Source organism: Podarcis vaucheri (assembly GCF_965113315.1).
Source record: "Podarcis vaucheri genome assembly, chromosome: 6".
In the NCBI taxonomy this organism is placed as follows: domain Eukaryota; kingdom Metazoa; phylum Chordata; class Lepidosauria; order Squamata; family Lacertidae; genus Podarcis; species Podarcis vaucheri.
This window is the reverse complement of record NC_138764.1, coordinates 100,070,219-100,083,353: the sequence shown is the minus strand read 5'-3', so window position 1 is coordinate 100,083,353 and position 13,135 is coordinate 100,070,219. Positions and strand designations below refer to the sequence as shown.

The 13,135-nt window shown below is 49.0% G+C and overlaps 1 protein-coding gene across 4 annotated transcripts in view; it reads left to right on the top strand.

The window, feature by feature from the left end:
- Window positions 1-13,135, top strand: part of LOC309534018 (peroxidasin homolog) — a 79,939-nt gene that overhangs the window by 37,215 nt on the left and 29,589 nt on the right. For 3 of the 4 annotated variants that reach the window (XM_082225819.1, XM_082225820.1, XM_082225821.1), the window contains 7 exons: window positions 1,145-1,216; window positions 2,160-2,329; window positions 4,498-4,615; window positions 5,918-6,087; window positions 7,774-8,046; window positions 9,423-9,539; window positions 12,266-12,424. In XM_082225819.1, the coding sequence (XP_082081945.1) occupies window positions 1,145-1,216; window positions 2,160-2,329; window positions 4,498-4,615; window positions 5,918-6,087; window positions 7,774-8,046; window positions 9,423-9,539; window positions 12,266-12,424 (1,079 nt within the window). Of the gene's footprint in view, window positions 1-1,144; window positions 1,217-2,159; window positions 2,330-3,313; window positions 3,453-4,497; window positions 4,616-5,917; window positions 6,088-7,773; window positions 8,047-9,422; window positions 9,540-12,265; window positions 12,425-13,135 lie in introns of those variants that run through there. The other variant, XM_082225822.1, reaches the window with a different exon arrangement.

Below are 13,135 nucleotides of genomic sequence, written 5' to 3'. Positions count from 1 at the left end.
AGCGGTTTGTATGTGTGACATTCGTGCTAGTCAATTTGTGGTTTGTGCAATTAGAGGTTACTGACCATAACAGCTTCCCAAAGGGTCTAGCAGAGTTTCCCTGGCGGCAGACAACAAAAACTGTAGTCATACTCAAATGCACAGTCAAGAATTACAGTGGCACCTCAGGTTACAGACGCTTCAGGTTACAGACTCCGCTAACCCAGAAATAGTACTTCGGGTTAAGAACTTTGCTTCAGGATGAGAACAGAAATTGTGCTCTGGTGGTGCGGCAGCAGCAGGAGGCCCCATTAGCTAAAGTGGTGCTTCAGGTTAAGAACAGTTTCAGGTTAAGAACAGACCTCCAGAACGAATTAAATTCTTAACCTGAGGTGCCACTGTACTTTGTGCAAGCATTTGGCATTTCAGTTACTACTATTTACAAACTATACAGTCCTTCTTCCTCTCTTTGGCACGGTATACAGTGGTACCTCGGGTTACATACGCTTCAGGTTACAGACACTTCAGGTTACAGACTCCACTTACCCAGAAATAGTACCTCGGGTTAGGAACTTTGCTTCAGGATGAGAACAGAAATCGTGCTCCAGCGGCGCGGCAGCAGCAGGAGGCCCCATTAGCTAAAGAGGTGCTTCAGGTTAAGAACAGTTTCAGGTTAAGAACGGACCTTCAGAACAAATTAAGTACTTAACCCGAGGTACAACTGTACTTTCAGTCTAGTAATAAACAGTCCTGATATCGCAAACTCATAGTATCAGCAGCACACTTTACCATACATCCAAACTAGCTGTAAGCATGCGTACTAGCAGCGTATGTGTGCTCTCCTCGTGCCTCAAATTGCAAACTCATCTTCCTCCTTTTAATTGCATCTCCAGCTGACACCAATTAAGCATGGAGTGCCGCTCCCACACATTGAAGGAACTTCTGGAATGCTTTTTAAACTTAAAGGAACCTTATCTGTTTCGTGAAGAATGTATTCCTAACATTAACATCATGCCTAGCTTGGTCCAGTGAGAGGGGTGCTTGAAAAGAGCACACCTAGGTGTGTTAAAACTTCACCCAGGGACAGTCTCTGCCTGTCACTTGGGAGATGGCCTCAAAGAATACCCGGCTAACGTTCTGACTCTCTTCACTTCCCCCCATACAGCTTCTTGCACAATAACCGGATTTCCAGAATCCAGCCGGGCGCTGTCACCCAACCGGAATCACTTAAACGCCTGTAAGTGGATAATCGCTGCAGCAAAGAACAATTCATCATTCTGGGTAGAGGAAAAAGCTGGTCCCAACTGGACGCAGCTGTGTGGCTTTGCTAAATGTGGGAGACCCATGGTCAGTCCCACATAAACTTAACCTCTCAAGAAGCCATGCTGGTGGGTGGGCAAGATGCTAATTTGTTCAGCCAGCCCTCTAATCCCCCTGGGCACCTGCCACTGCCCCCAACCAATTTCAAGATGGGGTCACAAATCGCAGAAGGTTCAAGTTTCCATCCCTAGCTGTTATGTACTGAGTTGAATAGGATCCAAAATGTAGCAGTCTGATTGGTCCTAGAACAATAGGATTCAGGATGCAGCAGTCTGATTGGTCCTAGAACAATAGGATTCAGGATGCAGCAGTCTGATTGGTCCTAGAACAATAGGATTCGGAATGTAGCAGTCTGATTGGTCCTAGAACAATAGGGTCCAGACTGCAGCAGTCTGATTGGTCCACAGGAGCCACCCAATCGAGCTCCAGGTCGAAGTGAATCTGCAACCTGATTGGCCTACAGGTGAATCCCGGAATTAGCCAATCACGTGGGGCCCATTGTGTAAATAATGTATATAAGGCAGACATTATGGGGGAACTTCCATTCCTCCTCACCACTATGAGCTGAATAAAGAGCATGAGATCCACTCTCGACTCTGAGTATATTTCACTACCGTATCTCGTTTAAAAGATCCTGGCCCACCAAGCTAGAAAAGCCCTGCCTGAGATGGTGGGAGAACTTCTGCCCATGGAGAGGGTCATATGGAGAAGGGCCTCAGTTGATGATCGCAGGGTCTGGGTCGGTTCATCTGGGGAGAGTTTTGGGGTCTTGAGTGCAAAGTCACCATTCCCGTGAGGCTACCGGGAAGTCTCTGGCAATTATAATCTCCACTTCTTCTTCCTTCACCTCTTTGCCTCAGGCGGCTGGACTCCAACGCCTTGCTGTGCGATTGTGACCTGATGTGGCTGGCAGAATTGCTGAGGAAATTTACCATGCAGGGCAACACCCAGACGGCAGCTACCTGCGAGAACCCAAGGGAGCTTCAGGGGCGCTCCATCGTCACCCTGACCACCCAAGAATTCAACTGTGGTGAGCGCCCTGCCAAAGACACCGTAATATTGGTTTTGTTTATTTCATTGGCATCCAGTGCCTCGCATAACCTTGCCATAACTTGAAACTGCACCTTCCCCTTTGAAGAATCATTAACCGCTGCATCAAACCACCTTGGTGCTGTAGGAGCGTTTCATGGCCATCCTACCTGTTATGTACTGAGTTGAATAGGAACCAAAAGGCAGCAGTCTGATTGGTCCTAGAACAATAGGATTCAGAATGCAGCTGTCTGATTGGCCCTAGAACAATAGATTTCAGAATGCAGCAGTCTGATTGGTCCTAGAACTATAGGATTCAGAATGCAGCAGTCTGATTGGTCCTAGAACAATAGGGTCCAGAATGCAGCAGTCTGATTGGTCCACAGGAGCCACCCAATCGAGCTCCAGGTCGAAGTGAATCTGCAACCTGATTGGCCTACAGCTGAATCCCGGAATTAGCCAATCAGGTGGGGCCCATTGTGTAAATAATGTATATAAAGCAGACATTCTGGGGGAACTTCCATTCCTCCTCACCACTATGAGCTGAATAAAGAGCATGAAATCCACTCTTGACTCCAAGTATATTTCACTACCCAGAATGCCTCACTCTGAATCAAGACACACACACCCCGGTCCTTCCTAAATCAAGGCAGGGAGAGAGATGTTGGCAGATCATTTGATTTAATACATAACGTGGCCCAAGGGCGCTGCTGCCAGTTTACCCATACAGCCCAGCAGAGGCGCCAGCTTGCAAGGGCGACTGGAGGGAACAATGTCCCGTGTGTGACTTCACGCATGACATTTACCTCCCGATGTTCGGACATCCGGACACTGGGAGGAGCCAGGGGCGGAGCCAAATGCGGCCATCGCAAGGCTTCAGGAGCAGACAGCTCCTTTGCCTCTTCCTGGCACCATCACCAGGAGGTGGCTGCTTCAGCGCACCTTCGTCTCCACAGAGGAGAAGGAGCCAGCCTCTGGAGCCGTGCTTCAGTTGGCTCCACGCTTCGCCTCTGTGCTTTTTGGACATAGGGGCCCCTAGCCCACAAATATTTGGGCCCCCCCGAAAGAGCTCGGCCCCCAGAAGCTGGCACACTGCAATACCACCTTGCCTTTGCACCATCCTGGTAAAGAGCAGTGATGGAACCGGTGGTATCATATCATCACCTAACTGCTAGGTCCGTTCCTGGCTAAAGAGGGGGGATAGGAAAGGAAATGGAAGCTGCAGGGATGAGAAGATATGCCACCATCTTGAAGAGCCCAAAACCATCAAGGGGATGGAGTAATTACCTTGTGGCTTAGGGCCCTCGTATTTATGGGACCTCCTCTCCTGGTCTGCCCCGCAGAGGACCTTAAGGGCCATGAATAATCATAGTTTAGAGGTCCCGGGCCCTAAGGAAGTCAGATTATCCTCCACTAGGGCCAGGGCCTTCTCAGTGATGGCTCCGACCTGGTGGAATGCTCTGACCCATGAGACCAGGGCCCTGAAGGATTTAACTTCCTTCCGCAGGGCCTGTAGACAGAGCTATTCCGCCTGGCTTTCAATTTGAACTTAGCCTGATCTTTTATTCCCCTTCCTTCCCTCCCCCTCCCCTTTTTATGAAGATTACCCGCTCTGGGATCCCACGGCTAATTCTCCCCTGGTCTCCTTTCTGGCCCAAATAGGACTAACTTAGCCAACTTGCCCTGGTGATCATCTAATATTTATTGGATGGATTTCCCCCCTAAATTGATTTTTGAATTCTGAATTTATTGTTATTCATGTTTTATACTGTATTTCATGCTGTTTTTGTTGCATCAATTAAGTGTTTTAAATTTGTTGTTAGCCGCCCTGAGCCTGGTTTTCTGAACCGGGAAGGGCGGGGTATAAATAAAAATGTATGATTATTATTTATTATTACACTGAAAGGCTGCAGGATCTGGGCAGTGGCGTAGCGTGGGGGGTGCAGGGGGGGCCAGACGCACCGGATGCAACATCTGGGGGTTAGGGTTAGGGGGCGTAAATCCATGGGTTAGGGGGCGCAAATTACTTGCCTTGCCCCGGGTGCTGACAACCCACGCTACGCCACTGGATCTGGGGCTTTTGAATTCATAGAAAAGGCGAGTAATTTGACCTGCTAGAACAAGGCAGTCCAACTTCTCAAGTGGGGCACCCTTCGCGGTCTTTTTCAGAGAGGCCTCGCATCACAACCGAGCCACAAGACGCAGATGTCACCCTGGGCAACACCGTCTATTTCATCTGCAGAGCAGAAGGTAACCCCAAGCCCAAGATCATCTGGCTCCACAACAAGTAAGTCTTGCACGATTTTCACCCAGCTGAGCCAGAACGCAAGAGTGCTCTCTCAGAAGGAGCACAGGCATAAACCAGTCTGGCTCTGATCTGACCCTCCCCTCAGAGAATCTTGGGGATTGTGCCTTTGGGCTCACCATCTGAAAAGATCTGACACACGAGGAAGAAGGGCTGCGGAGGGAGGAGGGGAAAGCAAGGCTCAAGCACAAGTTATCCAAGTTAAAATTAATAATAATAATAATAATAATAATTTATACCCCGCCCTCCCCGGCCAGAGCCAGGCTCGGGGCGGCTAACACCAGTAAAATTACAATAAAAACATAATGGGGAGGGGGGGGAGAAAAGCAATTTAAAATACAGGTTAAAATATAATTTAAAATGCAGCCTCATTTTAATAGCCCATATTAAGGGGAGGGAAACTTAAGGGTCAGACTGAGTCCAAACCAAAGGCCAGGCGGAACAGCTCTGTCTTGCAGGCCCTGCGGAAAGATGTCATGTCCCCCAGTGCCCTAGTCTCTTGGGACAGAGCATTCCACCAAGTAGGGGCCAGTACTGAAAAGGCCCTGGCCCTAGTTGAGACCAATCTAACCACCTTGCGACTTGGGACCTCCAAAGTGTTTTCATTTGTGGACCTTAAGGTCCTCCACGGGGCATACCAGGAGAGGCGGTCCTGTAGGTACATGGGTCCTGACATTACAGCCAACGTCAGTGGCAGTTCTGGATGTCTTGCCTTGCGCTCCCCACATTTCCACATCAAATGCAGGAACAGAGCAGGTGGCAATATTCAGGACAGAAGCACAAGGCAGCTGCTGTCACTATACGCAAAATTCTAGGACTATCAGAGTCCAAATATCAAGGAGTTCTGATTTCTGAGCAACTCCTGTCCCTAGCTTTACAGACAATTACCATATTTTTTGCTCTATAAGACACACTTTTTCCCTCCTAAAAAGTAAGGGGAAATGTGTGTGCGTCTTATGGAGCGAATGCAGGCTGCACAGCTATCCCAGAAGCCAGAACAGCAAGAGGGATCGTTACTTTTGCTGCGCAGCAATCCCTCTTGCTGTTCTGGCTTCTGGGATTCACAATATTTTTTTTCTTGTTTTCCTCCTCCAAAAACTAGGTGCATCTTATGGTCTGGTGCATCTTATAGAGCGAAAAATACGGTATGTGCATATCTATCTCTTGAATTAGCGTATCTAGGGATGCCCCTGGCTGACTCTTGGTTAGGCTGAGCTAACATGACAGTTTCTTGCTCCCAGGAGTTCCCAGATTTGGAGCGTTTAATCTTCCTTTGTTTCTCAGCAACGAGATCGACATGCAAGATGATGGGCGTCTGAACCTCCTGCAAGACGGAACATTAATGATCCAAGATACCAGGGAGTCGGACAAAGGCGTCTACCAGTGCATGGCCAAGAATGTCGCCGGAGAAGCAAAGACCCAGGAAGTTGTGCTGCGCTACTACGGCCACCCATGTAATGGCTTTTAAAGATCCTCTGAAATTTAAGAATTGCCGCTGCATCCGTTAGAGAGCAAGCAGCCTTATGCTAAGTTGGACGCATTGGTCCATCAAGCTTAATACTGACTACACTGGCTGGCAGCAGCTCGCTAGGGTTTCAGGCAGGGGATGTTTCCAGCCCCACCTGGAGATAAAGGTAAAGGGACCCCTGACCATTAGGTCCAGTCGTGACCGACTCTGGGGTTGTGGCACTCATCTCGCTTTATTGGCCGAGGGAGCCAGCATACAGCTTCTGGGTCATGTGGCCGGCATGACTAAGCCACTTCTGGTGAACCAGAGCAGCGCACGGAAATGCCGTTTACCTTCCCGCCAGAATGGTACCTATTTATCTACTTGCACTTCGACGTGCTTTCGAACTGCTAGGTTGTCAGGAGCAGGGACCAAGCAACGGGAGCTCACCCCATCACGGGGATTCGAACCGCTGACTTTCTGATCAGCAAGTCCTAGACTCTGGGGTTTAACCCACAGCGACCAAGGGATTAACTCCAGAACCTTCTGCATGCAGAGAAATCTACTGCTGTCCCTTTCCATTTTAAGAGATGAATGGTGGAAAAATTTGGTTCAGTATCCTTCTAGTATAAACGAAGCACTCTCATTCATTGTGATTCTCGACGGGTGCAGAGTGGATCAGCAATAAGTCAGGTGTAGAGAACCTGTGGCCCTTCAGGTGTCATAGAATCGTAAAGTTGGAAGGGACCCAGGGGTCATCTAGTCCAACCCCCTGAAATGCAGAAATTAGACTCCAACTCCCATCAGTGGGCAGCCAGTGTGCTCAACGGTCAGGGTTGATGGGAGCTGGAGATCAGGAGAGTCACAGTTTTCCCACTACTGCTCAAGGCTTAATTCCTTTGTGGTGAAAGCCCCACATACTTTGTATTGGAAAGTAAAATGGGAATCTGTCGGTTTTAATAGTGGAAGTGCTGGTAAGGAGACTCTTAAAACTCAGGGTCGTGGGTTTGAGCCCCATATGGGGTGAAAGTTTCCTGCATTGCAGGGGGTTGGACTAAATGACCTTTGGGATACCTTCCATCTCTGCAGTTCTATGATTATGTGACTGCATTGGGCCTGTACCTCTTTGTCGCTAAGACCACAAGACAAGCCTGCTGGTTCAGACTCCCCTATCAATCTTCATGCACTCTCATTCCCTTCTTTAACAGAGGGAGAATAATGACTGTCCTACCTTATAAGGTGGGAGATGCGGGTGGCGCTGTGGGTTAAACCCCAGAGCCTAGGGCTTGCTGATCAGCAGGTTGGCGGTTTGAATCCCCGCAACAGGGTGAGCTCTCGTTGCTCGGTCCCTGCTCCTGCCAACCTGGCAATTCAAAAGCACGACAAAGTGCAAGTAGATAAAGAGGTACCACTCTGGTGGGAAGGTAAATGGCATTTCCATGCACTGCTCTGGTTCGCCAGAAGCGGTTTAGTCATGCTGGCCACATGACCCGGAAGCTGTACGCCGGCTCCCTCGGCCACTAAAGCGAGATGAGCGCCGCAACCCCAGAGTCGTCCGCGACTGGACCTAATGGTTAGGGCTCCCTTTACCTTATAGGGCTGTTGTGAGAACATGCATTCTGAGCAATAGATAAATGCTAAGCACCAGCAACCAACTGACTGCACCCAGCCCTCGTTTTTCTTTTGCTTTCAGCCAAACCCAGCTTTGTCATCCAGCCCCAAAACACAGAAGTGCTGATTGGGGAGAGCGTCACTTTGGAATGCGGGGTCTCCGGACACCCTCTGCCCCGCGTCACCTGGGTGCTGAGCTCAGGGTCTCCACTGCCGCAGGACCCTCGCTTCACCATCACCAGCTCCGGGGGTCTGTACATCCAAAACGTCACCTTCTCGGACCAAGGGCAGTACAGCTGCAACGCGAGTAACAGTGAGGGCTCCATCCAAGCCACGGCCAACGTCATCGTGCAAGGTGACCGAGACACACGTAGTAACCGCCGGGCACCGGTGGGCAGGAAGTTGTGCCAAAGTCGGGGAGATCTACCTCGGAACAAAAAGTATCATATGTGAGAAGGACCTCCTTTTTGAAATCCATGCCGTTCTGAAACTTTCACCCCACTGCCTTGATTCAAAATGGCATTGATTTGTAGCCAAGCGAAAACGAAAACCTGCCCCTGTTCTCAGGGACCGCCATGCAAAATTTGGTTATGATGTGTTAAGAAGTGTCCAAGTGCAAATAAGTTTCCAAAATAGACAGGCACCCCCCAGCTTGGGCGGAGGTTATGCTCTGGGCCTTTGCGCGTATAAGAAAAAATTGTATAAATGGGGAGCCTAAAAAGCATCTAACTCATGGGTAGGCAAACTAAGGCCTGGGGGCCGGATCCGGCCCAATCGTCTTCTAAATCCGGCCCGCGGATGGTCCGGGAATCAGCGTGGTTTTACATGAGTGGAATGTGTCCTTTTATTTAAAATGCATCTTTGGGTTATTTGTGGGGCATAGGAATTCCTTAATAATTTTTTTTCAATATATAGTCCACCACCCCCCAGGTCTGAGGGACAGTGGACCGGCCCCCTGCTGAAAAAGTTTGCTGACCCCTGATCTAAATGCTCACTTTTTCTGCTCTTCAGCAATCTCTCCCGCTCACTCTCCACACAATTCTCTCAACTAGATGCCTGTATAGCAGTTTTGTCCTGATTTGCCTGAACATTGCTTTTGCAGAGGTTAATCCAGGGGTAAAGGTAAAGGGACCCCTAACCATTAGGTCCAGTCGTGGCCGACTCTGTGGTTGCGGTGCTCATCTCGCTTTATTGGCTGAGGGAGCCGGCGTACAGCTTCCGGGTCATGTGGCCAACATGACTAAGCTGCTTCTGGCGAACCAGAGCAGCCCACGGAAACGCTGTTTACCTTCCCGCCAGAGCGGTACCTATTTATCTACTTGCACTTTGACATGCTTTTGAACTGCTAGGTGGGCAGGAGCAGGGACCGAGCAACGGGAGCTCACCCTGTCGCAGGGATTCGAACTGCTGACCTTCTGATCAGCAAGTCCTAGGCTCTGTGGTTTAGACCACAGCACCACCCACGTCCCAGGGGTAGTCAACCCTTTTATACCTACCGCCCACTAATGCATCTTTCTTGATGGTAAAATTTCCTTACCGCTCACCAGTGCTCGATGGAAGGAGCATTCGGCTTGTGCCGTGGAACCCCCTTACAGCCCACCTAGAATCCTGAAACGCAGTAGGGACCAGGTTGACAACTCCCAAGTTAGACAATGTCCAGTTCTGGGTGGAAAGGGATTTTTTTGCCATTCTCGAAAGGCCTGATTTCTGTTCTCCCACCCCCCCTCCCAGATACTCCTAAGTTTCTGATCATCCCCACCGACCAGACCGTAACAGAGGGTCAAAGCGTTGACTTTCCCTGCTCTGCTGAAGGCCGTCCGCTGCCAGTCATCGCCTGGACGAGAGCAGGTATTCTTTGTTCCCCCTGTTCTTCTGTAATGATTTGCAGACTCCAGAAGCTGTAAGCATGCAGCATGCTTGCAGGGTACCAGCCTTCCCCGGTTTGGTGCCCTCAGGATGTTTTGGATTACAACTTCCCTCAGCCCCGGACAGCACAGAGCTGATGAGGAGTCGCTATCCAAAACCTCGGGAGGTCCAGGTAGGGTCATAGAATCATAGAATCATAGAGTTGGAAGAGACCACAAGGGCCATCGAGTCCAACCCCCTGCCAAGCAGGAAACACCATCAGAACACTCCTGACATATGGTTGTCAAGCCTCTGCTTAAAGACCTCCAAAGTAGGAGACTCCACCACACTCCTTGGCAGCAAATTCCACTGTCGAACAGCTCTTACTGTCAGGAAGTTCTTCCTAATGTTTAGGTGGAATCTTCTTTCTTGTAGTTTGGATCCATTGCTCCGTGTCCGCTTCTCTGGAGCAGCAGAAAACAACCTTTCTCCCTCCTCTAGGTGACATCCTTTTATATATTTGAACATGGCTATCATATCACCCCTTAACCTCCTCTTCTCCAGGCTAAACATGCCCAGCTCCCTTAGCAGTTCCTCATAAGGCATCGTTTCGGTCGGGTCTATCACTCTCCCTCAGAGTTTGAAAGACCGAGAGGCCACAAAGGCTCTTTGCTTGCCTGCTTTTAGCCTTTAGCTTTTAATAATCTGGGCCAATGGTGTATTCACATAGATGACCTAACTGCAGCTATCACTGGGCAACTGCTCTCCCGCGGATCAACAGGGAGTGAGTAACCTCACCGCATAGGTAATTGTGCCCATCATAATGCTCACCTGCCGAGGCAGTGCCCCACTCAGTCTTTCCAAAGATCTGCTTAGGCCAGTGTGCTTTGAATTGGTACGTTTCTGAGTGACTGGGAGTGGCCGCCGAGACCATATAACACCAGTCCTGAAAGACCTATATTGGCTCCCAGTACGTTTCTGAGCACAATTCGAAGTGTTGGTGCTGACCTTCAAAGCCCTAAACGGCCTCAACCCAGTATACCTGAAGGAGTGTCTACATCCCCATCACTCAGCCCAGACACTGAGGTCCAGCTCTGAGGGCCTTCTGGCAGTTCCCTTCCTGCAAGAAGTGAAGTTACAGGGAACCAGGTAGAGGGCCTTCTCGGTAGTGGCGCCCGCCCTGTGGAACGCCCTCCCACCAGATGTCAAGGAAATAAACTACTCTCTGAATTTTAGAAGACATCTGAAGGCATGCCTGTTCAGGGAAGTTTTTCATGTTTGAAACGACTTGGATGATGGACTCAAGGGCATCCTGATCAAATTTGCAGATGACACCAAACTGGGAGGGGTGGCTAACACCCTAGAGGACAGGATCACACTTCAAAACGACCTTGACAGATTAGAGAACTGGGCAAAAATAAACAAGATGAATTTTAACAGGGAGAAATGTAAAGTATTGCACTTGGGCAAAAAAAATGAGAGGCACAAATACAAGATGGGTGACACCTGGCTTGAGAGCAGTACATGTGAAAAGGATCTAGGAGTCTTGGTTGACCACAAACTTGACATGAGCCAACAGTGTGACGCGGCAGCTAAAAAAGCCAATGCAATTCTGGGCTGCATCAATAGGAGTATAGCATCTAGATCAAGGGAAGTAATAGTGCCACTGTATTCTGCTCTGGTCAGACCTCACCTGGAGTACTGTGTCCAGTTCTGGGCACCACAATTCAAGAAGGACACTGACAAACTGGAACGTGTCCAGAGGAGGGCAACCAAAATGGTCAAAGGCCTGGAAACGATGCCTTATGAGGAACGGCTAAGGGAGCTGAGCATGTTTAGCCTGGAGAAGAGGAGGTTAAGGGGTGATATGATAGCCATGTTCAAATATATAAAAGGATGTCACATAGAGGAGGGAGAAAGGTTGTTTTCTGCTGCTCCAGAGAAGCGGACACGGAGCAATGGATCCAAACTACAAGAAAGAAGATTCCACCTAAACATTAGGAAGAACTTCCTGACAGTAAGAGCTGTTCGACAGTGGAATTTGCTGCCAAGGAGTGTGGTGGAGTCTCCTACTTTGGAGGTCTTTAAGCAGAGGCTTGACAACCATATGTCAGGAGTGCTCTGATGGTGTTTCCTGCTTGGCAGGGGGTTGGACTCGATGGCCCTTGTGGTCTCTTCCAACTCTATGATTCTATGATTCTATGTTTGATGTTTTATCGCTTTTTAATGAATATTCTGTTGGGAACTGCCCAGAGTGGCTGGGGAAACCCAGCCAGATGGGTGGGGTATAAATTATTATTATTATTATTATTATTATTATTATTATTATTATTATTATTTAACATCTTAAGGGGTCATAAATAACCAGATCCACACCATGCATGCAAAGCACATCCAATGCACATTTAAATCACGTGATGTCCCCAAGCAATCCTGCAAACTGTAATGGCCCACTTGCAGAGCTACAATTCCCAACCCCTGTGACGAACTACAGTTCCCAGCGAACCACTGCCTTAAAACAGTCCCAGTGCTCCTCAGAGCCAGCACTAAGCCTTTGGCAGCTGCCAACTCCTCACCTAGATGCATTGTGGGAAATAAAAAATGTGGCTTGGCCCATCTTCCCAGGGCTGCCACCACACCTCATCAAGAACGCCCAACTGGAGCCAGCCTTGCCCACAAGAACTCAGTCCAAACTTGGCCGCTGCCTTACGGCATGTCGTTGTTGTTAGGTGGTCCGTTGCCGAGCGACCGAAGACACAGCATCCTCTCCACGGGCACCCTGAGGGTGGTCCGAGTGGCCCTTCACGACCAAGGCCAGTACGAATGCCACGCCATCAGCGCCATTGGGGTCCGAAGCTCCCCTGTGCAGCTCTGGGTGACTCCGCGAGGTATGTTTGGTCGTACATCTTCTGCTCCTCAAATCGCTTTTGCCTCCTGTGGACCTTTGAGTTTCCTCCTCAGTTGTTCCTGTTATAAGAAAAAACTGTTACAGATAGGTAGCCGTGTTGGTCTGCCATAGTCAAAATAAAAAAAAATTCCTTCCAGTAGCACCTTAAAGACCAACTAAGTTAGTTCTTGGTATGAGCTTTCGTGAATCAAGAATCAAGAATCACAAAACAGAGGAACCAGTAGGAGAACACTTCAATCTCCCAGGACATTCTATACAAGACCTCAAAGTAGCTGTTTTACTACAAAGGAATTTCGGAAATAGACTGGAAAGAGAAGCTGCTGAATTGCAACTCATTACCAAACTTAAAACCATGGAGAGACCTGGTCTGAACAAAGACATTGGATTCTTATCTCATTATACATGACTAAGCCATTTTTCACCTTCTCACCCCTTGCCTTTTCCTGTAAGACCTATTGCAGTCGTTAAGAGTCATCAACAGGCTCATCTCAGCTATCTGCCAATCTCCCATTCCCACCACCCTTCTGAGTAATACCCCTCCCCACCTTCTCACTATATAGAAGGATCTGGCAACTTCTGTTTCAGTGTATCTGAAGAAGTGTGCATGCACACGAAAGCTCATACCAAGAACTAACTTAGTTGGTCTTTAAGGTGCTACTGGAAGGGGGAAAAATTAAGAAAAAACTGCTCC